At 44.9% G+C, this 26,293-nt stretch overlaps 2 protein-coding genes across 2 annotated transcripts; both read right to left on the minus strand.

Annotated features, from left to right (window-relative positions):
* Positions 1-810: 810 nt before the first annotated feature.
* nfx1 (nuclear transcription factor, X-box binding 1) lies at positions 811-15,729 on the minus strand. The gene is made up of 24 exons (XM_062521106.1): positions 15,566-15,729; positions 13,829-14,914; positions 13,302-13,463; positions 12,379-12,456; positions 11,865-11,970; positions 11,358-11,429; positions 10,652-10,791; positions 9,787-9,886; positions 8,777-8,994; positions 7,902-7,999; positions 7,389-7,419; positions 7,184-7,266; positions 6,510-6,618; positions 6,249-6,368; positions 5,904-5,983; positions 5,279-5,512; positions 4,651-4,724; positions 4,232-4,333; positions 3,523-3,564; positions 3,281-3,376; positions 3,068-3,134; positions 2,474-2,619; positions 1,879-1,983; positions 811-1,604 (listed from the first exon to the last, which is right to left on the minus strand). The coding sequence occupies exons 1-24, from the start codon at positions 15,585-15,587 to the stop codon at positions 1,529-1,531; spliced, it is 3,447 nt and encodes a 1,148-aa protein (XP_062377090.1). The 5' UTR covers positions 15,588-15,729; the 3' UTR covers positions 811-1,528.
* A 3,659-nt stretch (positions 15,730-19,388) lies between these two features.
* Positions 19,389-22,658, minus strand: LOC134066532 (alpha-1D adrenergic receptor-like). Its single transcript, XM_062521893.1, has 3 exons — positions 21,728-22,658; positions 21,260-21,395; positions 19,389-19,398 (listed from the first exon to the last, which is right to left on the minus strand). Exons 1-3 carry the CDS (start codon positions 22,656-22,658, stop codon positions 19,389-19,391), a joined length of 1,077 nt encoding a protein of 358 aa, XP_062377877.1.
* Positions 22,659-26,293: the final 3,635 nt, after the last annotated feature.

The following is a 26,293-nucleotide window of genomic DNA, read 5'->3' on the forward strand; positions in this document are numbered from 1 at the left end:
TTTTTAAAAGTACCGACATCTATCTAAATATACCCACTGTTCAAAAATAAACTTTTAAAACCCTTTTGAACATTTCCACAAGGTGTTTAAAGATATATCACAGGCAAAATAAGCAGTAATCACCATGGCTTAGTAGTTCTGGTTTAGACGGGCAGCGAGCTAGATGACGTTTGAGATGGAATAGTCCTTCATTGTTCCATGAAAATGACTGGAACCCACTAGTGTTCACATTTAGCTTTATAGAACATATCAGGGTAAATCAATGGTAGCCCACATCATTTTGTTTTGAGGATGAATTAACTAATCTATCTATCCACCTCCTATCTGTCTTTGTAAAGGGTGCCGCTCATTCGTCTTTTATTGGTCCTCCCTTCCTTCCTCGGTCCTCGTCCTCACTGATCTAGATAAAGAATGATGGGGAGGCAACAATGGGATAGTCTATCCCGTGCTAGTTATAGGTCAGTGGGAACGAGTCTGGAGGACCGAGCCTCGAGGATCGAGGAGAGATGTTGAGAGAGGCCCTAGGCCTAGGTAGTTATAGAGGGTATACTGTATCATCAACAATGTTAATACCTATCCTTGCCTAGTTAAGTGGGTATACTGAGGGGGTGATGCTTTCTAAGTGGGCATACTGCGTGGGGGGGTTCATTCTTAAGCATATTTCTTAAATCACTTGAAGTATTTACCACAAGTAGGCCTAGAGAAAGGCATATTAAGGCACCAGTACACTAAATAGCTAGTGCAGATTTCCTGATAACTACTATAACATGCTGTTTGAGACTATACAAGAAATGCAGACGAACACATATACACTTTCGACAATTGCTTTTATATGTAGTTTACAGATGTAACTCATTTGCAGAAGGGAACACTCGTTGCATCTCCTTACCACCACCTAGTGGTCACTCTTGGCAAAACCTTTGATTACTCACCAGAGGAGCCCTCCACGGGTAATTGCATAATAATTAGACATGCGGCAACATTCAAGAGCTTAATAACAAGGTCCCTCTTGAGACTTTCTTCGTTTACGGAGTGAAAACAAAGCAAGAGGCTTTGTGTTAAGTTAATGAAATGTAGCCTTTCTGCGATGACTGATTATTTACTGAGGGGATTCTGAGGGGGATGGTCATTTGATTAAGTTTCCACTACACTGCACCAAACTGATGAAGGACCGGCATGAATTCCCTTGCATTCTCAACTGACAAACTTTTCAGTCAAAAAATGAAAGAGTGGATTAAAAACCTCTACCGGCATCCATGTCAGACCTAGACATCTCAAGAGCACACACTTTCACTAAATTCAGAAATAATAGGAGTCAGTCAATCAACGAATCACACAGGTTAGTTCTCTGACGGAGTTCCTAATACAAAAGGTGATGAGAGGATTAGGGAGAATAGCATCTGCTGGTGTGCCGTTATCGTAGCGGTGAACAGAGCAGGCGGTGGGAGGACTGGTGGATTGGTGCACGGTGCCTCTCCTGGTTTCTTCTGAGTAGCCGTCGCTTTGGCTGGCCAGTTCTGGCTTCCTGTCAGTCCTGGACATCAAAGTAATCGATGGAAGGCTCTTCTTTCGTTGGTTTGAGCCAGCTAATGCTCGTCTCATTCCTATCACACACACACACACACACACACACACACACACACACACACACACACACACAGTTTTTAAAGGAGCATACTGATTTATTCCACCACCTGTGGGAAATTATGAAGTTATTAAAAAAAAGCACCCACTGAGACACTAAACATCTCCATTCTTCTAAACTATGTTTTAATACTCCAATCCCACAACGAATGGTTGAGTAACACGACTGCGCGTGTGCGTCCCGTCTGAGTCAGACTGAGTGAGTGAGTGAGTGAGTGCTGAGTGTCCTCTTACTTGCTGCCGTGCTGCTTGAAGTGGGCGATGGGGGGAGGGGCCCTTCCGCTGGTCTCCCTCTCGATCAACGCGGTCAGGGTGGAGTTCGGGCAGGCGGACTTCCCCCTACGACAGACGACAATCCCCAAATTAAAAGCCGAGTGGAGGAAAACATGGCAAAGACACCGTCGTGCAGCAAATGACACATCATCAGCACGAACAAGAACTTCAGAACGTATTAAGGTTAAACTAAGATGCTACATGACTGGCACAGAGGAAGTAATCAGCAATGACATCAAAACAAACTGAAAATGACTGACTTCATTTCAATCACAAATTCCACTAGTAGCATCATTAAGTAATATATACGGCAAAAGAGTCCACATGCACTACTCTCAGAAAGTCTGTGAGTCACAGAAGTTTCAGAATGAAACTAAAATCCACTATAACCTTTACAGGTGAACTTAATGTGACCTTTGAAAAGTTTTGAATGTGCATGTCCAACAGCTCAATGTTTCAGTACTTTCTGTACTAAAACATTACATTTCACCTGAAAGGCAGATATCCCTAACGTTTTGTGAGTAGTGTACTTGAAGTGTGTTGCAGAGGTTCCCACCTGATGGCAGTGATGACCACGTTGCGTTTGGGTTCGCTGTCGTAGCTGACGCTCTCCACGACATACACCTCGGCTAGCTCGTGAACGATGCGGCGGTGGTCCCGGCTCATGGGCGGGAAACAGTGGCTCCGCTTTGGCTGTTTTCCCTGCAGGCCGTCAGATTGTCAGAATTCCACAAACTCAGTGTTTCAACACTTCAGAATATGACAACATCCCTCAATCCCACCCGCCCCACTGCCGATGGACCATCACATCATCAGTATTCAATGAACTCAGTGGTTTAACATTTCACAATATGCGTGATGCTATCTGGGAAAACCCATCACATGGTTCAATTTTATACACTTTTTATTCTGACCCCATCCTAGCAACATCCAAGATTTTGGAAGGATGGTATCCAGGATTTTGCCAGGGAACAGTGTCAAGAATGTTGCTAGGATGATATCAGAATCTTAAACTGGTCAAATTTCACCAGGGAAGGTTTAAACAAAGCAACATTTTTTTTTTTAAATAATCAAGGATTTTCGAGTGCACCACGTGATGGGTTTTTCGCAGATCACATCACAAATAAAGAATTGTGCCCCGTGCCCTTACCTTGCTTGCCAGTTCAACTAGGTTTTTGATTTCCCGTTCAACTTCACTGACAAACTTGAATTCTTTTCTGTGTAACAGACAGACAAAATGACAGTTATAAATGTGGTGTTTGTGTGTTAACTGATGACGTGCTATAAATCAGCACTGATAATCTCTTCACATATGCTCCAGGACTCCAGACACAGAGCGGAGATAGATAAACTAGGAAATCACCTGGCGTCGTCCTTGAGAGAGTCGCTGTACTTTGAAGTGGATCTAGTGTTAAAAGGATCAACCGATTGGTCGATTTGCAAGGCTTCAGCCAATCGCCTGTAAACAGAGATGAGAACAACAAACTCATCAGCCTTTGATCTAATACAGCAACACACTCATACTCACACACAAATTCACCCAGAGGAATTCACACACACAACGTGACAAACATAGTAGCAACAGACTAAACCCATAAAACTTACTTGTTTCTTTCCTGCGTGGCACACTCCTCGTCACACTCCAACCTGAGAGACACACACACACACAACACACACGAGAATTCACTCACACCCTCAAGGCCTTCATTTCACTCATTATGGGTGCCTCTCATTCGTCTTTTATACATCCTCCCTCCCTTCCTTCCTCGGTCCTCGTCCCCACTGATCTACATAAAGAATGATGGGGCGGCAACAATGGGATAGTCTATCCAGTGTCAGTAATAGATCAGTGGGAACGAGCCTGCAGGACCGAGCATCGAAGATCGAGGAGATGTTGAGAGGCACCCTTAGTCTTGCGTTGGTCATAGCTCTGCTCTACTCCGCTACTACACCATGGAAACCTATTGTGGTGAATGTACAATAGTGGAGGTATGTACGGTAGGTTTGTGTAACCCTGCTACAGCCAGTCACATTTCCTACAAAAGACAGTGACAACTGAACTCCACCAACTTGGGCTGCAATCAAGGCTGTGCTTCGCAGGTGATTGATGGCTTACAGCTTTGCAGGTGCTAGGTGGCGGACAGATACAGTAGCTCGTACATGACTTTCGATGTATTTTTTGGTTACAAAGCCTGACCTAGCCTGAGCCTTAAAAGTTCTTATTTCTCACTAGGTATCGCTGTAATATCTGTACGCAATCGGTTTATTAATCTGTGTTTGGGTGTAGCAAGACTAGAAAGGTGGGGTCTGGTACCTGGCCTGTTTGGTCTCTTTCTTGGGGATGAGCTGCCCAATATCCACGGATTCTCCCAGCTGCATGTCTGACAACTTGCTTGCCATTGCAATAGCAGCATGCCTATAGTGCAGACACAGACAGAGAGACACACACACACACACACACACACACACACACACACACACACACACACACACACACACACACACACACACACACACACACACACACACACACACACACACACACACACACACACACACACACACACACACACACACACACACACACACACACACACACACACACACACACACACACACACGTCTTAACACAATAGCATAGACGAGGAAGCACTGAAAACAGAGCTAGTCCAAATGATGAGAAGAAGAGTTGAAGAGTGGAAAACACTCTCAGGTCAGCGGTTGACCCCTGACCTCTGGTAAGAGCTTGATGCCTCTGTGCATGAGACGACCTCCTTCTTTCGCCCGCAGTCGCACTGCACCGTCACCTGCAGGTCAATGCAACATGTGAAAATCACCATCTCACAACCAGTCCTGACTTCCCATAGCCAAGACATCAACTCTTAGGTTCTAAAGCATGGCTGTAAGATAGCTACCCCCCCCCCCCGCTTCCTGAAGCGGTCATAAACTCACTAACCCCCAACCTCCAAAAAAGTTGCCACGCTCCTTTAATAACCATAAACCATAGTAAACCATCATAAACCGCTTTCGGACATAGTACTGTACTGTACCGTACTGTATATCTGTACAACATAGCCAGACATTTGGAACTCCGAACTGAACTGAAGCGAAGAACATGCAGAGATTCTGTTCATGTGCACGTTCAACCTGGTCAACCACACGGAGATTCTGTTCATGTGTGTCCATTGTCGTTCACAAATATGACCGCATAATGTCCGCAAGTTACCATCATATCTGAGTCACCCAAAGGGAGGACATGTCTGAAAGCAGTTATAGACTTGAATTTATCTTTATCTATCTATCTATCTATCTATCTATCTATCTATCTAGACGATCAGAGAGCACCGGTGTCACGACAGACCTTGGTGGTGCAGGTGTTGCGCGGGCAGGGCTTGCCATGGTGGCAGGGCACGGTGCAGGGGTGCTGGCACTCGGGCCGGGGGATGACGCAGGGCTGGCGGCACGCCTCGCCCTCCGCGTGGCACTCGCCGCGGTGGCAAATGCGCTTGCAGTGGTGGGATCCGCAGGGCAGCTGCTTGTTGCAGGTAAGACCACAGGAGATCTCCTGCAGGTGGCACGGGATGTTGCTCCTTTGCTGAGAGGAGAGAGAGAGAGAGAGAGAGAGAGAGAGAGAGGGTGAGGACAAAGAGTTATTATGACATGAGTGAGGAGGGCACACAAGTCAGACCGATCGATTGAGAGAGAGAGAGAGAGAGAGAGAGAGAGAGAGAGAGAGAGAGAGAGAGAGAGAGAGAGATAGCTAGAACAACAGCAGAGAAAGACAGTGGAAAGAGAACAATAGACCTAGAACAATAACGGAGACAAGTGTAAAGAGAAAAACAGGCCGAGAACATGAACAAATGATGGAAACACAGCTACAGAAAGGAGACAGAGTGACAAAAAAAAAGTATGATCCCAAACAGACTACACAACAAATGTAACAGGATGTGCACGCAATGAGCGGGGAACCACACTCGGAGCCTGACCTCGTGCATGCCCATACACCACTTCTTCATGAGGTAGGTGCAGGGGGGACACTTCTCATCGCTGTGGCAGTTGTGGAAAACTGAAGGAGAAAAATAAATAAATAAAGAGTAAAAGGCTTTTCAAAAAATAATCACAATATTCAATACACTTGATTCTGTACAGATTGTTCTTTTTTTCAGTGAAACTGAATGCAGAAGGACGCAGAATGTCAATGTATGAATACAAAGTCACTATAAATCACTGTATACACAAATTAACAATTATCACTGTGTCAACTTTGGCCATAAGTAACATTTCTGAAGCTTGTTGGCATCAGATGAGAGAGTAGTGTGATCATCAGGTACCTGGATGGTCGCAGTCATGACGTCGGGCACAGGGGTTCTTGCACTCAGGTGGCTTGGTGCCACAGGGGATGGGCGGGTACAGGACCGTCTCTCCGCAATGGCACGTCAGCTCATCGAAACCTGGCACAGACACACACAAACACACAGAGACACACACACACACGCAAGGATGAACATAAAAATATACTGCATCACCACACACAGTTTTCTCGTGTTGGGCAGCGGTAGTTGAGCCGCGCTGGACTGGGCGGTGGAACTCACTAGTTTGCCAGCAGGGTTGGCAGTTGCCACGGTGACAGGGCTCCTGGCAGCGATGCAGACCACAGTTGAGTTTATAGCCGCAGATCAGAGAACACTTATGTTCTATGTCCTGCGCGCACACACACACACACACACACACACACACACAAATACAAAACACAAAACCACATTCAGTCAAGAAATAAACAAAATCCAAAGACTGCGGCAATAATAAACTTCAGGGTTTCAACTGACATAAGATTTACCACTGATACCGTCACCATAACAATTTCCTCTTGGGCATATGCTTTCATTTAGTGTTGGAATGTCTCCTTTGTGTGTGCTGTGTGAAATATACGGAGACCACTCAGCTTGAGAGTGTGGAAACTTGACTTATCAACAGAGGCCATAATGCTGCCCCTGATACCCATTTGGAATGGAGGACCAAAGGGGGCCAGTCAGGAAGGAGAAGCCCAATAGATTGTATAGCTTCGATGAGGCAAAGTTACAGTGCTTGCTATCTATTTGTAAATGTTGCAAAACATACAAGTTCTGTAAAGACACGCAATGTTCATCAAGGAATTTAACCCATGGCATTCACTTGTCAAAGACAAAGACTAATTGACTCTAATTGTAAAGCACATCCACTTTCCACTCCAGTAGTGGTGACAAGCAAGTCATGCGTAGCCACTCACCACACAGCACAACTCCCCACACTTGTGTCTGCCACAGGACCGCTTCTTGTTGCACTTCTTATCACAGGCAAAACTCATATCATCTGAAAGAAAGCAGCACGAGACAACCATTCACTTAAAATCACGAAAACAATAAACAGAAATTGTGTTTTTTTGATGGGATAGTACATAGAAAATGATAAAAAAAAGAAAAAAGAACACACACCTTCTGTTTGGATACTTGAGCAGGGGACCTCCTGAGAACAGAACCAGGAGACCACAGAATGAAACGTTTGTGAGCTGATGAATTAGAGGAGCCTGATATCGCGATCAAGTCAAAGATGACCGAGAGACTTGTTGCAACTGAATGCTTACTGTTAGGAGTGTTAAGCACTTTGAGTTTAACTTGAACTTGAATTAAATTGAACTTGACTAGGCTACAGCTGCTCCACCAGTAAGGTGATGGGGCCGGCCATGGGCACACTGGGGGTGCCTCTCATATGGGCTTTTATACGTCCTACCTCGCTCCTCGATCCTCACTGATCTACATGAAGAATGATGGGGTGAAAACAATGGGATAGTCTATCCAGTGTTAGTTATGGATCAGTGGGAACGCCCCTCGAGCATCGAGGATCGAGGAGACATGTTGAGAAGCACCTTGGGACTAGGGGAGCATGGTGGGGGCAGGGTGCGGTGAGGTGCGGTGCGGTGCGGTGCGGCACGGAGGAGAGAGACCCACCTTGGTCTTGGAGCCGCAGCGGCATTTGATGGTGGAGGTGAGGGAGCAAGGCCCACACGCGCCCTCGTGGCACAGCTTCTCACACATGTGAATGATGTCTGAAGAGAGAGAGAGAGAGCCACACACACACAATCACTAACAATGAGGAGGAGGAGCATGGCAACATTTGCCAAGCCAACTGTATATCACACACACACACAATCACATCGCCCCGCGTCTCCCGCCAATCAGATCGACCCGCGGCTCAGATGATGATCCGACACGCCAAGAAGAAGGAAGCCCAGTGCCTCCGGTCTCAAACAGGATCATTTTTAGTCAATATGGACTGAAATCTCTGAGGAATGTTTCAAGCACCGTGGTGGATCTAAGCCACCAAGTATTAGGGAACTTCTGAAGACTAAAAGAGGTCCAAACAGGTGCTAGCCAGGTGTACCTAATAAAGCTCTACCTAAAAAAAAGTGGCCAGTGACATGTGTGTGTATAATGCATGGTCTCTGTCCTGGTCACACTTCTCAAACACATAATAATGTCCCTCACAGAACATTCAGATCAAATAAGAGCCTTTCCCAGTATTAAAGGAAACAGCTTGAGCTCTACACCTTCCTTCCTTTCCACCCTGTCAGTGACACCCGCACACACACACAGTCTCACCGGTGGAGCCACAGGGCAGGGGTTTGCCGCAGGTCTTAACACACACACACACACGCACACACACACACACACACACACACACACTCTCACCGGTGGAGCCACAGGGTAGGGGCTTGCCGCAGGTCTTACACACACACACACAGTCTCACCGGTGGAGCCACAGGGCAGGGGCTTGCCGCAGGTCTTACACACTCACACACACACACACACACACACAGTCTCACCGGTGGAGCCGCAGGGCAGGGGCTTGCCGCAGGTCTTGCCACAGGAAGGGACGGGGTCCTCACAGCAGCGTCTCTCGGCGTAGCCCAGCTCCAGCAGCTTGCTGAGCGCCGTCTGGCCACAGGGGCAGGTGCGCACCAGGCGGGGCGAGAGCGGGCAGGACTGGCACGGCCCCGTGTGGCACGTCTGCTGGCACCGGTGCCTCTCGCAGTCCAGCATCCTGCCCACAGAAGAACGGAGAAGCATTCAGGGCGCGTTCACATTTTTTTGTCAATTGTCAATACTTCACATGGGTTATACATACAAAGGAATCAAAATTACGTTCCTCGCTATCCCATGTGTAGACATACATCCAGACAAGACCGAACATGACACCATCAGGGCAGACAGGACATGACAACAGTAAGGTGCAGAAACAGAAAGCTTAAGGCTTGTTCCATAGAATGGCAGGGTACACATATAAATAAAATAACAAGAAAATAATAAGATACAGTAACAGGAAAAGAGGTAATATATAAATACTTTGTTATCAGTGCAATTTCCATAGTGCAAAAAGAGTCAATTGGCAAACAGGGGTGAATGCTCGTGGTGAACATGTTTTCTTTTCAGTTAAAATTTGAATGATTTGGTGCTGACATTCCATTCTAACTGTAATTGTATTGTTGCCTTCATCAAACTCGTGTCCACTTCCACTGTACGTTCACAGAGAACTACTCCCTCAGACTGTTTGCAAACGTTTGCCGAAAACTCAAGGCTAACGGAATACTGTTCACAAACGTTTGCAAACGTTCGCCTATGCTTGCGAATTTGAATGCACCTCAGATGTGGGGCACTGCGCCAAATGTGTGTTATGTGTGAGTTCAAGTTTGACTCAATCTACAGGGATTTCATGAGTGGCTGGAAGGAGATAGAGAGGAAATGAGTAGAAAAGAATAGTTTAATAGTTAAAAGAATGGGTTACAGGGTTTTATGTGGGTATGGATTTATTTCATTTGGGGGGTGGGTTACTCACTGTCCACAGGGCTTCTGACAGGAGAAGTGTCCAGAACCGTCAAAGTGTTCCTTATCGGTGCCGCAGGGAACCTCTCTCAACACAACGCCACAGTAGCACACTGTACACATAGGCAGAGAGCAACGATGGGGAGTGAAGAAGAGTAGGAAACGCCACAGGAAACAAACAACAACAAACCTATTTATTAAAGCATTAACTCCGGCGAAAAATTGACCAAAGAGTGTTTTTCTGAATGAAAATACATCATATAAGCCGTGGAGAGCAGAGCTACAGAGCAATGAAAAATACTGTCTCCACAGCTTATTTGATGTGATAACATTCATAAAAACACTGTTTGGCCAATTTTCGCCACAGTTACACTTTAATGCTTTTTATCTGCAGTTTTTACCAAACAAACACATGAAACACACTCGTGTTAGAGCTAAATACTGGGAAATTCCACAAATGGACTTTTTGTAATGTCCATAACGCCAATGAAATGCCTTGGTATTTGTATGATGTTAACGATAACATTATCTTTTATGAGCATTTTTCTCATGTGCATTCTTCAGCCAAAAACAGCAAATACTCAAGTTTCATGTGAATAATTCACTTCATACCATGACACCACATTTTATGGGTGCTATGGGCATGACAAAAAATAATAATAAAAAACAAAATCTGTGGAATTGCCCTACTGCTATTTCTACTAGTCTACAAAACTGCCAAATTCATTCACTAGCACACTACTCAGATGCAGGCCAGCTGAAATACAGACCTCACAACTGACCCTCACCGAGCTAGGGGATACATGGGTGGTGATGGCGGGAAGGAATGAATTGGAGTGCGAAGGTTTCCGGACAGTGGGCGTATTCTATTGTCTCACCTTGCTGGACCCTGAGCTGACAGGGTTGGCACGGCCCGCTGTGACACACCTGGGCGCAGGTGTGCTCAGTGCAGTTCAGCGCGGCCCCGCACACCTCCTCGCAGCGAATGGCCACCGTCTGGCTACAACGCACCTGTTGACTACATACATGCAAACAAACACACCGGCCAACCAACGTCTTAGAACGAAATCTCGGGTGGATCATTAAATCATCACATGAAATGACCTTCAGCACCAGAAACACGTTGGCATGGGGCATAATAACCAGCCTTATCACTCTGGGCAAAGAAATATAAAGTTTAATCATCGTTGTATATCAATCAAAGATTGCTTTATAAACCGTCTTTGTATCAATGCTCATTGAATGGTACACGATGACTGAGCCTGGGAGCAGACTAAGCAACAGTGGAATCAACTTTAAACAATCTAACTGCCCCCCGCCGTTATCACTGTCAGCACCAAAGAGAGTAGTACAACAATCTGTTGTTGGTTTCTTTGTAAACTGAACTGCTCGTCTCCTTTGCGTGCTACAAAGGCATGACTGTTGCCTACAGTGGCAACTGGATGATAACCGGGATAACAGCCTTTGCGGTGTCTTGCTGGATGAAACTCTTTGCATCCGCCTTGTCCATTAATTCAATATAACGGGACACCTCAACTACCGATATCCCTTACTTAATAAGCCTTGCAGTAATGTGGTTGTTACCTGGTTTTCCCACATGTGCAGGATTTGGACACAACAGCTGGACACTGTGGACAGGGTCCTGGATGGCAGAGGCTGTTAACGAGACAGACAGAGGTTAAGAGCGGTGTAGTAGCTATGGTATAACTATAGCACACAGCTAGCTAGTGCGCTTTTTCTGCCATTTATATTTTCTATAGATTAGCGAAAATGCAATCTTAATGTTGCTATGGAAACAGAATATGATGTGAAGCTGAAGTGAGGAGAGAAGTCAGTCAAGGCAAAGGGAAGCTCAGGTATGCATTAGTGCATACAACCAGTCACAAAATCACATTCACATCAATAGAATGGATTACCGGTATATCTATTTCTTATCTTGTCTGTGACTGACAAAATAAGAAAACTCTGATGTCTCAGTCTATAAGTAGTAACAGTGGGACAGTAATGCTGTGACAATGAGACACGCATGTCTCAACCTCACTCTGGGAGTTGCTGTTCTGATACAGTGCAGCCCTGTTCGGAGGGGCTTACATGTTGCACGGGTGATTGCAGTTTGCTCCACTCCTCTTCTTTCCACACATGTCCCCACAGCTGTGCGGGATCTCGCTGCGCTGCCATTCCGGGTTGGTCACTTTGCCTGTCAACAGGGAAGCGATGACCTGGCTTATGAAATCTGCCAGAACTTAATCTACACATATGTTTTCGTCTTAACTTGCGCCTAAAGTAAAAAAAAAAAACACCTAAAAGGCAAAATCTTTCTATCAAGGCATAAGAAACGTCATTTTAACTATAGCTAAGACACTGTCCATATAAGAAATAGGGTTGTCATTTTGAAGGAAAACATTGGTCTTACAAACAAATTGGGCACAATTTTTTTTAATACATTTCATTACTACTCCAAGACCTGGATTTTCGTTTTTTTTTGTTGATGCTGAATTTATGCTCTAAACAAAAACATTATATCGCATTGACACATAAGCATATGCGTAACGCCTCACTCATGCAAAGCCATGAAGTTCCTGTAACGGGAGCAGGGAGTTCTCACCACAGAAGCATGTGTAGGAGTTCGGAGCTCGGAACGCCACGTGCTGGCATGCGGGACATCTCCATCCCTCACTTCCATCTGTGGAATAATGAATAGCACAGTTACGGAATCTATACAGTAATATTTACCTTCGCCAAGGAGGTTATGTTTTCATCTGGGTTTGTTTGTCTGTTTGTTGGTTTGTTTGTTTATTTGTTTGCAAGAAAATAGTTATGGATGGATTTCGATTACATTTTTAGGGAAGGTATTAAATGACCCAACGAAGAAACAATTCAATTCAATTTTGGGAGTGATCAGTATCACCGTCTGGATCCCGGAGGCAGTTATGTTTTCGCTTGGTGGAGGTCTGCGCTCTCTGAGTGCTTTTCTAGTTCCCTGTGTATTAGCTGCACAATGTATAAGCAGCAGGACAGCTAAAAGAAACAAAACCATATTCATACCACATTAACTACCCCCGTGTATTAACCTCATAGCTGAAGAAATTAAGCAGCTTCAAAGTATAAGCCACTTGTTAACCACCATTTGGATCTTTTTTTTTTTCTCTTTCAATCTGACAAGAATAGAATAGAATAGAATAGAATATATACTTTTGTGATCCTGTGAGGGAAATTAGTTTCTCTGCATTTAACCCAATTTAACAGAATTAGTGAACACACACAGTGAGGTGAATCACACACTAACCCAGAGCAGTGAGCTGCCTGCCCAACCAACAGCGCTCGGGGAGCAGTGAGGGGTTAGGTGCCTTGCTCAAAGGCACTTCAGCCATGGTGGACTGGTCGGGGATCCAACCGGCAACCCTCCAGTTACAAGCCCGAAGCCCTAACCAGTACACCACGGCTGCCCAGGTAGACATGGCATTGCTGAATCATCACCCCAACTGATTCCCTACCAGCCAGGACTGATGCGTTGCTTTGTGGATTTACCGTCACCCTGCGAGGCTGGCGAGCGCGCCCACTTCTTGATGCAGTTGAGGTGGAAGACGTGGAAGCAGTTCTGGCAGCTCCAGACGGGGGCCATGACGCGGATCACCTCGCAGCACACCATGCACTCGTACTTCTCCTCCGTCAGCTGCTCGATCAGACAGCCTGACCAAAGGGAGCAAAAACAGCGAAATGTCTAGATGTCCCGTCGTCATGACAAAAAGCACACATTGTTATGGTTACAGTTATCATTATAGGCCTAGTTAGTTATTGTTTCTAGTGTGAATAGGCCTGAACACTGAAAACAATCATGCATTAAAAAGCGCATAAAGAATAATCTGATGTAACACACACTAAATATTCTGTAAGTGATACTTATTTTATTCTATTTCATTTCTTTACCTTTTTGTCACACTATGTACAGCACTTTGGTGAACTGTGTAAATATGCTCTCTAAATAAATGCTAACTTAACTTACTGACTTACTGTCTGTACATCATATTTGTGGTCACTCATTTTTACTCTCTCACCTGTCTGAGTCTCTTTGCTCTTGGGCACGTGATCCATACGCCTCCTGTGACCAGCTCTCGGGTTGGGCCCCCCGGTGTGCCTCTGGCCCCTGTCCTGCAGTGGTGTTCGCCTGCCCTGCCCTCTCCCGGCTCCAGACCTCCAGCTGGGCTCCTCTGCGTTAGGGAGGGGGCTCCTGGGGGGTGAGGCCAGTCGCGGGCCTTTGTCTTCTCTCCGAGTCTCCCTGTCCACTGGGTTATGCTCCCTCCAGTTGTCCCTGGAGTGGCGGAGGTCTGCCGGCTTCCTCCTGCTCTCGCCTGGCGGGTTCCTGTTGGGCGCTCTCCAGCTCTTGTGGTTCCGAGACTCGGAATCTTCGTCCGAGTTGGGTCTCGGTTCTGGAGGCTCCGCCGGGGACCAGCTCCTTCCAGAGTCGCAGTTCTCCTGGTTCTCAGTCCGTTCTCTTGGGTGGGGTCCTCTCGCACCTCTCTCTGCACGACCTCTCCTGGGTTCTTGGTTGAACTTCCGTGGCTTTTTGGGACGTGTGTCGCGGAGCTCCTCGCTTCTCATGCCTGTGTTGTTGGGGACCACTGAAGGCTTCTGCCAGCGTGGTTCTTCTATGCCAGACTGAACATTAGGAGGCATTTCTGGCATAGAGGCTGGGATGTCACCCTGATTCCGATTGAAGTGTCCTCTACCATTCCCTGGCTTGTGCCATCTTGGATTTTGGCCCCTTGCACGTCCTCGACCAGAGTGGTTGCCTTCACTCTCACCTACATATCCATATCCATTTCCATTTCCATTTCCATTTCCTCTGCCTCCTCCTCCTCCTCCACCTCTGCCTCTGCCTGGTCTTCCTCTCCCTCTCCTGCTGTCATCACCATGGGGAGAGTGATGGCTATCCGAAGGTCTTGCCCAGTGTTCTTGTACAGGAGGCTTTCCACCTTCATGATTAGCGTTAAAGGAGAAGGCTTGTTGAAAGTGCTGGCCTGTATGATGATCGCTTCGATTCCGCACGACGTCTGAACGTGGCCGACCTCTCTTGGACCGATGCTGGATCTGTGCAGCACGTGGAACAAACTCCGGTGTGTCTGGATTAAGTTCCAGAGAGTCTGCACATAAAGAACGGAACCAATGTTTATGTCCCCGGATGGCCACAGCACGCACATTTTCCAGCTACTGATACAACTTAGTGAACACATTATGACATCTTCTACAAGACAGTATAGTTGTTAACAACCAACACACCGGTACAATACGGTGTCGGTGTTACTAAGGCCAAACTACAACTTCGTAACATTAGATAGCCTGGTTAGATTTAGACTTTGTTGAGAAAACTTGACCATATCATTTCACTTAATATAGTGGAAGCCGTGGATTCGATAACAGTTAATTTAACGTAGGTTTATCTATCATGTATCTATCATGCCGTTAGTGAACTAAAAGCATGGGACAACCTGCAAATTCACACTGTTTATTGTTTAACAGACAGCTAACTTAGCTAACTTTGCTATCCTAAACTTCCTTCAAGCTGGCGAGCAAATATGTGACTTTAACTTGTTTATAAACGCCAATTAATGGGTGATTGTACTGTACACACGGATCCTATGAGGTTACGCATCTGACAAACTGTCCAAAAGTAACATATCAGCTGTCAATATGGCTAGCTGGGGTGGTGACTAAACCAATGAACTAGCAGGCTACGTTAGCTAGCAAGCTAAGTAACTTAGCCGAGGACCAACTAAAACTAGAGGCAACTTTACCAGTAACAGAACCTTCGGCCATTCAGTCACGCCGTCCTGCAGCCCTGCCCCAACTCAGCAGTGCCACACTCTCTTGATCTATTGGTTTAACTGGTTAAGTCTAAAAATACAACAGTGCTTCTCACTCGTGGTTTGAAAGCTGGAGAACTTCCTTATACACAATTTACTTTTTACGTACCGTCCAATGACAAGCCCTGGATTTTTGACGACAGGACATGTGATTCTTATGTCACACAGGGTCGCAAGGCTGTTTCTAGGCTACTGCAGGCCGAATAAAAGACAACGGTGTCGGATTGAAGTTTTTGTTTGTTTGTGTAATTTATTATACTGCATGTTCAATCTGCAGCAATTGCGTTCAGCCTAGGCTAGGCTACTTCTTTCTGATAGAAATTCATCACTGTTTTACCTTTTACCACCAAGCAACATCTGTAGATATGCTTATGTAATAATATGTTTTCAAATTCAAATGAATAAAATATATAATTTATGCTTTTTATGTCTTGTAGGCAGCCTTTTACCAACCTGCAATAACTTGCTCCCTTTGTGACCACCAGGTGATGCTCAACTTCACCGATTCAGTGAAGCAACAATCTCAAAGAATGTTGTGCATAGGGCTAAACCAATACATCTGAGCTAGTCTGAAACCAGAGTAGGCTACCAGTGCTTACTGTAGGTAGGCTACTCCTCCTAGGTTTTCTCAGCACCATATGGTATATCAGTGTGCTGCTCACTAGTCTGGCTATCACCATACTAAACTCAATCTTTTAAGATTGAACATAGCTTAGTCTGGGAGCTTTATTTCTACTGCACAAGAGGCGTGATCAATGGGCATAGTTCAAATGACTCTGTACGCTTTTGGATAGTCCTTCAACCAATTTTGGATAAGCCAGCAAACGAGGACAGGAAGCAGGAGAGATAGATGTGCAGGTTTCCAGCCTGAGCCTGAGCTGCAGGGTGAAATCCAAATCGCCGGGAGATCAGGAAGGGTTTACACAGCCTAGGCCTATACAGCTCAAGCCTGACATAAATTAGCCTTGTTAATAAAGATTCTGTTTGATTATAGGTCTAACTAAACCTGTCCAACCCCAGACATTTACTATCTATTCTGTTTCACATGGTAGTCTAGCTGCAGCCATTCAGTCCTCAATATGGTAAATAGGTAGCCTACAGTGCATGCATGCAGGTCTTGTCTTGTTTTTGGTGATTAGATGCTAAATTAAAAGAGTTTACACACCACTGGCACCTCATTGCAGGATTTTTTGCACTGACTTAAATGTTTCAGGCTATATCCCCCTGAGCTAGAGGTGAAAGGATAACCCTCATTTTTTCAAAATCAATATTCATTCATTCAGATTTGGAAGCAAATCTAATCAGCTCAGAGGATTTCGGAGAGCTCAAAGATTGGTTGCCTTGAAAACGTGTCAACTCACACAGATGCCGACACTGACAGTAGGCTATGCTGGTAAAAAGTCTCACTTGTCTGCTTGTGAAGATGTTGTTTCTCCAAATGGTCATAATTTCTAAGCAAGCTGTCACTTTATGTTATTCAGGGAGATTGATGTATATTAGCCTGACCACACCCACCTACAGTAGATCTTCTTTTCAGGGAGATGCTAGTCTGGAACACCATATACGTTAATTTGTTTGGGAGATTACCTGCCCAATCAGCGATGAGAGGGGATGACATTATAGTTTCAAAATCAAAAGCTGTGTAGCAATGCCTGCAAACATAAACAAAAAATTGCAGTCAGAAGATTGTGTGCATTTATTTTCAGCAAATTAGGCCCACAAGCTTTGTTTCCTGACTGCCCATGTTGTTCAGTGTCAGTTCAGTGTCAGTTTGTAAAATCTAGGAAAAGGAAGTTGTTATAAATCCCTAAATAATGTAAGCTGGACTAATGATTTTGCTCATCACAGTGAGTGTTGGAAAGGAATCGTGATCCAATTGTGAGTGATCAGACTATTCACTTTGTGAATATTTTGGTTAACCAGGCTATGCAGTATAATGGCAAAGACAAGAAAGATACCATTAGGGTCTTTCAAAAAGCCAAGGTTGATTATTTTTTCTAATTCTATTAAATAGATACGAATACATAGATATTTTTTGTCCTCCATATAGTGAAGTCAGCCCGAATTAATGTAAAGTGTATTCTTGACCAGACTGCCAGGAAGTGAACTGAATGACTCACCTGTGTCAACAAAGTAAGCGAAGGATATAAAATTGCATGTGAGCAACGGCCCATCCTTAAGAAAAACTGTCCCTCTGATAGAATCACTAAATGTTTTTTACAGAGGTGTTAATCCTGCTAATAGTTCAATAAAGATGTGTTAGGGTGTTCTTTTCATTTATATTTGTACTTGTCCTCTTTATCTTGTCTACATAGCTATCATTGTCCTCTCTGTTTCCATGCGTAACACTGCAATGTGTGTATTCTCAAATTGCCGGTGGCCCTTTGCGTTATCAGATGAAGCTGTCAAACTTTGTAGCTACAAATGCAATTTTACTCACCATAAATAATGGTGTTTAATTTCCATGATGGGTTTACATTCCTTTTCCGTTACATTGCCAAGGACCAAGCATTGCTTTAAACAAATTTCCTGAGTGATCAAAAGCACTCAAAATTTCCTTACTGGCTTCTTGTGGCAGAGTAGTAAATAGGCAATTGGGCGCCGTTTGTGTTTTTCTTTACCGTATGGTGTTTTAATTTAGTGGGGAAACACAATATATTTTGGTCCAAGTCGATGTTTAAATAATAGTGATGAACACTTTATATTTGCTAAGGTGCATTTATGTGTCTAAGAAGTTTGGTAACTTGAACCATTGCAGGACGATGAAGCAACATCAAAGCCTTTTCTATAAGGGAGTAAAGTGATCATATGGCTATGGCATGGTTATCGCTATTTGGCAGACGCCTCTGTCCAAAGCGACATACAAATAAATAGCTAAACAGCATATTCTCTATTTCTGCATTTCAGGTATGTGTAAACACATTTCTCAAGGATTAAAAGATTATTGAGGTTTATGAAATGTGTGTGAAATCATTATGTCTGTGTTTGGGACTCTGTTTGCGTTAAGGTTGATTAATACAGATCACACTGTGTCCACATATTCATACAGTGACCTCATGCATGTCTTTCTTGTAAGCATATGGAATAAGCTGACGCCACACTGATTACTGGCACAGTGCACTGGCTCACATTATTTCTTCCTGTAAACCGTGTGGAAAAGGAAGCATGATCTTTTTTTCACATTTTTATGTCATATATTGAACTGACATACAGTGGGTCGCCACTGGGTCAGGCTTGTATAATCTTCCTTGCTGATCAAGGTGTTCTTGGAATTTCAATATGAAGCGTATAGCGCTAGTTTCTTCGTGGTGTGCATCAGGAATACAAATGTAACAGTATTATTTCTTAGTCAATATCAGTCTAGATGTCTAATAAAGGTGCAAAGGTGTGTGTGTGTTTGTGAGTGTGCGTGTGTGTGTGGATATTCTGGGTTATGAAAATCTATTCACTACTATTGTAGGTTACATCTAAAAAACAAGGAAAAACATACTCATATCCTCACTGTGCCTGTCCTCTTGAAGCTAGTCGATTGCCCGATTGCCCGCCTTTGTCACTAGCAGATGATTCACATTTCCCTTTCCCTGTGTGTTTATCAACCTGTTGATTTTTATCTGTGCTAATCAGCAGTTTACAGAATGGCACCGAGTGTGTCTGTGTGTGTTTAGAGCGGAGACTAAACACACACGAGTGTAATGGAGAGTGTGTGTGACAGATCTGTGTGAGATGTATCTCAGACATCGGATGAAAAAATAGGTCACGTCGACCTGAAGAGAGAAGGAAGAGAGCACTTGTATTGTCTATTATCCCTTTTAATACTTTCCCTTCACTTTCTACACTCAGAAACACACACACACACACACACACACACACACAGATAGAGGGCGTAAAAGATCAAATGAGATCAAAAGTGCTTCGTTTCAATGACTAAGCTGATTATTGGCTTCTATTTTTTGGGTCGTTGGGCTTGTCTGGATGTGTTTTGAATATGTGCTTTGCACCTTAGTGTGTACATAAGTGTGTGTGTATGTGTGTGTGTGTTTGGAAGTATAAGTGACTGATATCTTCTCTGTCAGGCTTGGTACAAGACTCTTCCCTGTGTGAAATTGGCCTCAATTATCTCCGTAAAACTTTAAATCCTCCCTAAATCCTCCCTGAGATGAGCCTGTGCTCACAAACACACTCCTACCCCTACACACACATACACACACACACACACACACACACACACACACACACACACACACACACACACACACACACACACACACACACAGACACAGGTCTGTGTGCCTACATACAGTCAGGATTTACAGCTTCTTTCACAGCTTGGGGCAATGCATTACTCTAGGTTTGTAGAGTTCATTTTCTCCAATCTTTACTCAACAGAAAGAACACTACAGTCCTTCTGTATGATGTTATAGTCAGATCAGCAATTAAAGTATTATAGAGAAGGCCAGTTAAGGTACAGTTAATTACGTTCATAAATTAAAAATCCTTTATAAGTAAATGAGTAAATAAAGTATGCTTGTAGTATGGACATTTAAACAATGACCTCATTTTTACAAACACAAATCACATTTGTACAATTAAGAACAAAGTCCATTACAGTATCTGAGACCAGACCCAAGTTGTATACAATCCAGCACTCTCTGTGTTACGACCTCTAAGTGCGTCAGTTTATAAAGTTGCTGCTCAGCTTGTCGACACATTAAAAAATTCCATTGAAACTAAATTGAGGTCTCCTTCATCCGTTGAACTAGGGGTGGGTGCTGTTCCTGTGTGACCTCCGCCTGACCTTACTGGTCAACGTGCGTGTCATTTCCTGCAGCCATAAGGATGCCCGTCTGAAGAGTCTCCACCAGTGAATGTTGAGGCGGAGGCCAGTGAGAGGCACTGAGGCTGTGTCCAGAAGTCAAGCGTGCACGCTGGATAGTACCTTCTTTCCAGTAGCGTCTTAGTTAGCTTGCTCCTCAGTATGCGTCCCTACCTACATTTGGACAGCACTAACTAGTTGGCATCACCTGACTCGGGGAGGGGGGTGTGTTGACGATTTGCATGAGCTTGACCTGCGCTGCGCAATGGATTATGGGATATCTGAGGGCAAAAAAGATGCATCGATGCAAGCTTGGAAATCACGCCAAAAGAAGTACCCAACTAGTGAGAGCACTTGACTTTCGGACAGTCTATTCTGACATAACTTCCGGAAAATACACACTGCCCAGCGTGCGTACTGATGTTTCAGACACAGCCAGAGACTCCAACGGGTGGCCTCAGAGAGGGTTAAAGCGGAGCGAGAGGCGCAAATGTTCGACCATTTCCGTGTTCTGTTTTCACAAAGGGGAGGGGGGGCGACATCCCCCTTTAAGCAGACCTAGAAAGTGACGTTACATTTGAACTGAACTGCTTGCCGATCGATATCCCACTATGACGTCTTTCCTTAAGCAGACAGGAACTGTTCGATTTTGCTTCCATAGAGATGCATTATGTTGCTCTATCTTGTCAGTAATGAAGGATCTTTGGTGGCCTCTGTGATGGTCTGTGCCCTTGTGATTGCCCCCGATGAGGCCACCGAGAGGGGAGGAAGTGCAGTCGGCCTTCCTGGAGGTCAGTGGAACCCAATGTAACAGTTTCATGAAAGCTCGGCGGAACTCCTGGTTGGAGCAAGGGTAGATGAAAGGGTTGATGCAGCTGTTGGAGTAGCCGAGCCAGAACACCACCTTAAAGATGGTCTCGGTCGGCTTTAACATGGGGAACATGGCACCTGCACACACACACGCACGCACACACACACACACAGAACAAAGATGACAGAGAAAATTGGACAAGATTTCCAGATGCCAGTACAAGTGTGTGTGTGTGTGTGTGTGTGTGTCTGTGTGTCTGCGTGTCTGTGTGTCTGTGAGTGTGTGCGTGATTTTGTGTGTGTGTGTGTGTGTGTGTGTGATATCAGTATCACATTCAATACATAATACATCATGTACACATGAAAACAATTACAGACAAACAATGTCATCCACAGTACACCATGACTATTTCATTAGCAGAGTGCCTGTTTGTTGGTGTTGCTGCGGTTGCGTATAATTGCATACGTACCCAGTGGTAGCACAATGAAGAAAGGGAGCCAGCAGAGGACGAACACCCCCACCACCATGGCCAGGGTCTTTGCAGCCTTCTTCTCCCGGGCGAAGCGCTGCAGAATGCGGGCGTTCATCCTCCCGGCCCCCCCGGAGATGTCCTCCCCGAGCACGGCCCCGCGCCGATGGATCCTCAGCACCACCTCCCCTCCTCCTCCGCCCGGCGGGCGTCGCTCCCGCTTCACGCCCCTCTCCAGGCATCGCGTGGTCCGGCGCGCCACCACGTACACCTGCGCGTACACGGCCAGCACCACGCCCAGGGGCAGGTAGAAGGAGAGCAGCGAGGAGAAGAGCGCGTAGCCGGGCTCCTGGGTGACGGTGCAGACCTTGGCGTCCGGCGGGCGCGGCTCCTTCCAGCCCAGCAGCGGCGGCGCCGACAGCGCCACGCACGCCGCCCACACGCCGAGCAGGACGAGTCCGGCCCGCCGCCGGGTCACCAGCGCGCGGTAGTGGAGCGAGTGGCGCACGCCCACGTAGCGGTCCACGGCGATGGCGCACAGGCTCAGGATGGACGCCGAGCAGCACAGGACGTCCAGGGCCGCCCACGCGTCGCACAGCGGCCGGCCGAACGGCCAGCAGCCGAGCACCTCCAGCGTGGCCGAGAACGGCAGCACGCACACGCTGAGGAGCAGGTCCGCCACGGCCAGGTTGCAGATGAAGAGGTTGGTGGCGGTTTGGAGCCGGCGGTTCCACAGCACCGACAGGATGACCAGCGTGTTCCCAAAAGCGGCAAGTGAAATGAACATGGCCAGTAAAGACGCCACGCTCATGCTGTAAGCATTCAGTGCCAGGTAGGGACAGGAGGTAGAAGGCTCCTCACTGCTGTTGCTATGCAGAGGCAAGCCAGTGATTCGGCTGATAACAGTCACCCCTAATTCTTTGTCAGTCATGGTGTTAACACTATTTTTTTCTATTCAGTAGACTTCTTGACCCAGCACTGACAAAATCACCACGTAAAAGCTGTATTGAATTAATATTCAAAATGTACACAAATCTGAAAGTTTCTTAAAGTTACACAACTAACTTTTAAAGACCCCATTTTCTAAATAGGCTACTCAAGTTTTCTCACCCGAATGTTTGTTTCATGATGTCGGAGTCGGCAGAAGTTTTTTTTCCCCCCTCGTTGTTGTTGAGACAGCAGGACGTGTCTGCGCTGAATCCCGACTGGAACGCGGCTGAAACTGCAGGTCATCGCAGTCCCACCACCGCTCGCTCCTCACGTACACACGGTCCAACAGGAGGCGACAAAACTACATAGCTTATTTAGCCAGACACTTTTTTTTTTTTTTTTAAACCGTACAGGTTATAGAGCAGGCTAGGCTATGCATTTTTGTTATGCTGTGACAGGTGAAACGGCCTAAACCAGGCATCCCTGATCAAAAAGTCCAATCGGATTCCAATGAGCTTTTGGTCATTTTTTGGACAATTCTAGGATTCATAAATCCTATAGGAATACATGTTGATATTGAAATCCTATAAAGGACTTTTTGATAAGGGATAATTTGCCACTCAAGAGTAGGCTAAATCCGGAACACAGCCGGCACACTGTCATTTAAGCCTACTGAAATTAGATATTTAGTAGCCAAGCTTTTGCATATATAGGTCCACAGCGTGCTGTTAATGTTAATGATATTATCATATCGCAGTTGTGCATGCGTAAGCAGAATGTTCCCGAGTTTAGTCTTAGTTTGACAGTTTCATAGGCTACAGTTTACTGTCTTCACTTAGCCTTTGCTTTGTGTCTTTTTAAAGCTCTTTTCGTCGGGTTCCGTGAGGTGGAAGTGGAACAAGATTATGAAATGTAGCCTGGACAGACTATTTGTCGCACGAGTAGGCCTAGCCTACCTCATATAACCTCACATGAGATCACCACAATGTTAAAATAAAGTTTAATGACAGTGATAAACTCTTTTGGGTTCTCCCAGAAATGCTGCAGGAGAAGTTTCTTATTAGACTCAGTGATGCATTTGGTTCTCATCTGTTTAGGCATGGGTTAGTCTGGCGGGTAGGTTGTTTTCGCAGAAGACCTAAGACCTTTTTACTAGTTAAGTCAGTAGCTCTTTTTGACTAGGCTATAAAAAATGTGATATTTTGGCAGTGACGTCGCTGAATTAGCCTTCTTAAAGGAGAACGAGTGTTTTGACGTCTAGCTTCATCGTTTGGACCTGAGTAAAAAAACTGAGTAAGCCGACTCTGTCTCACGCGTCCTCCAGGCACAACTACACTCGGGCACATCCTCAGCTCTAGCAGATATGATGATTTCTCTCGGTACACGACCCACAGCGCATTCACCACTACACGCGGCATCTGCGTCAACAGCTGGCTGGTTGCATCTCACCTCCGCGGCGTGCAGGTGCCACATGGAGGCTGCGCATTTCATACACATGAACGCGCGAATCCGTTAACGGTCCCATGACCTTTAAATCACGTCATTCATGAAGCACTGGGAGGACGGCAATCGGGTCCATGGAAACCACATTTCGTCAAATGAGAATTAACAAGGTGAGGTTCAAGGGTGATTGACACTTGAATCCTGAATCAAATACAATAGCCTACATATAGGCTACACAATATGCGCCAATATTAGGGTAGGCTAGTATATTTTTTTGGCACAAAAACTCCTCAGATTTGTAGACCTTAATTCTCATGTGTTAATGCACAGGTAGACTAGGGGTGAGCATAGGCGTAATTTGCGGGGGGGTTACAGGGGTCATGACCCCCTCAAAAATCATATCCAGCTAATATAACCCCCTCAATATCATCACATAATTCAGATTACACTGAATATGAAATATTCTGGATGAATGTGTTTTGTTCGTTTTCTTTATTCATTTAATTTTCCAGCAAGATAGTATCATGTTTTAAATATTCTGAAATGTACCCCCCTGCCCACCGACTACTTGGTAGGCTACCTATTACCCAACCTGCGTTCTCTACCGAAAGTTTGTTTACTATTTTGCGCAGTCGCTGGGATGAATGGTTGCAGAAAGCTCTCAACTCAGGTGGGAAGATGAAAAAGACATTGAAAGGCAGCCAAACAACATTTTTTCATTGTTGGTTGACACCAACCAAAAATAGGAAAAATCCTGACCAAATGGAGGTATACCCCTATTGCTAAGTTAGCTGTTAAATTAGCTGATGATTTGTTGGAGTTGGCTGCTAGCCCTATGAGCCCGACGGACGCAAAGTGCGTCTAAAACACACCCATTCTTCTCTGTTACATTGCTCCGGGATAATTAGTCACAGCGAGTGGATACCTATATTGCACGAAAGAGCAGAACCGGGGCTTTCCAACGAGACTCTACACTTGTCTGTACGATCAAGTATGAAACTAAAATAAAATCATTAAGTTAAATCAAAGTATATCATATTTACAGTCTATATTGCTCTGCATTCACTTGAATTACACGCAAACCCGCCATCGGAAATATATGGCACGCATGTCAGATGAAAGAGGAGAGCTAGAGCTATCCACAGATACCAAATACAACCATCTAGGTCATAAAACAGACGAAGTGACAGCAACATAGCCTAATAACTTCATTTAGCTCCACTTACCCCATGTTTTTTGTATGGCATAATAGCCTATGTTCATAATCCAACGTTATCATGTGTTTCCGTTTCTCTATGGCAAGTCACGTTCATAATACGGTTTTGAGATCCTAGCAAACTCCTGTATGGTATCCAATTCAAGACTCATATTGCATCCAAATTTGTTTGACAAATAAACACTTTTTTGCCTTTACTTTGTTCATTGCAATGCAGTAAAAAATATTATAGAGAATCATCATCTGTGCACGTCATGTGTGCTACCACGCAAACAAGTCAGGTCAGATCAGCTAGTGTCACAAATATGGAGCACGAAAAGTGTCAAAAAGTCATTTCTCATCACTAAATAAAAATTGCCATTTATTTCTGGAAGGCACACACCACATATTTCTGTAAATTGCTCATCCCCAAAGTATACCTCCACCATGGTTCTTATATTGCAATTTTCAGGACAGTCAGGCCTACACAACCATACAAGTCATGTCGAGCTGTCAGCTTGCTGTGGTGAGATACATGTCAAAATGTAAGAATTTGTATAGTATGCTTTTTAAATTTGTATTATTTAAAAATCTAAATCAAATCGATGCAAGTATTAATACATGTGGTAGATCTGGGTAGCCTAGACTGTGCTGGGAAAAAAAAAAAAACAAAAAAAACAATATGTAGCATATGTGAATGGCACTTACAATGACCAGGATAAATGCTTTTAACTAGAGGTAGTGAAAATGCCCTTAAAACAGCCTAGGGCTCATAAGGCTAGTGCAGGCGCGCACTTTATACATAGGCCTACACACAAGACGGTCCATGTGAGCACACTGAATTCAACTACTGTGGCATTATGGCACAAACAGTCAAGTGAACAGCTGCATTTACGTTAAGTAGCCTAGCCCAAATCATCATGATGTATTTCTAATAAAGGAACGGCAAATTAGCATGTTACCTTTTGCACAAGAAAATTATTCAATAAATAAATAAA

The sequence above is a fragment of the Sardina pilchardus genome, chromosome 19, assembly GCF_963854185.1.
Source record: "Sardina pilchardus chromosome 19, fSarPil1.1, whole genome shotgun sequence".
NCBI lineage: Eukaryota > Metazoa > Chordata > Actinopteri > Clupeiformes > Clupeidae > Sardina > Sardina pilchardus.

Coding starts and splice junctions, on each gene's coding strand:
- nfx1 (XM_062521106.1), bottom strand. CDS start 15,587: ATGGCCGAAGGTTCTGTTACTG. Junction 11,971..12,378: donor CTCCTACACATGCTTCTGTG/GTGAGAACTCCC, acceptor CCCTGTTGACAG/GCAAAGTGACCAACCCGGAA. Junction 5,513..5,903: donor GGTGTATGGGCATGCACGAG/GTCAGGCTCCGA, acceptor CTCTCCTCTCAG/CAAAGGAGCAACATCCCGTG.
- LOC134066532 (XM_062521893.1), bottom strand. CDS start 22,658: ATGACTGACAAAGAATTAGGGGTGACTGTTATCAGCCGAATCACTGGC. Junction 21,396..21,727: donor CTTCATTGTGCTACCACTGG/GTACGTATGCAA, acceptor GTGTGTGTGCAG/GTGCCATGTTCCCCATGTTA.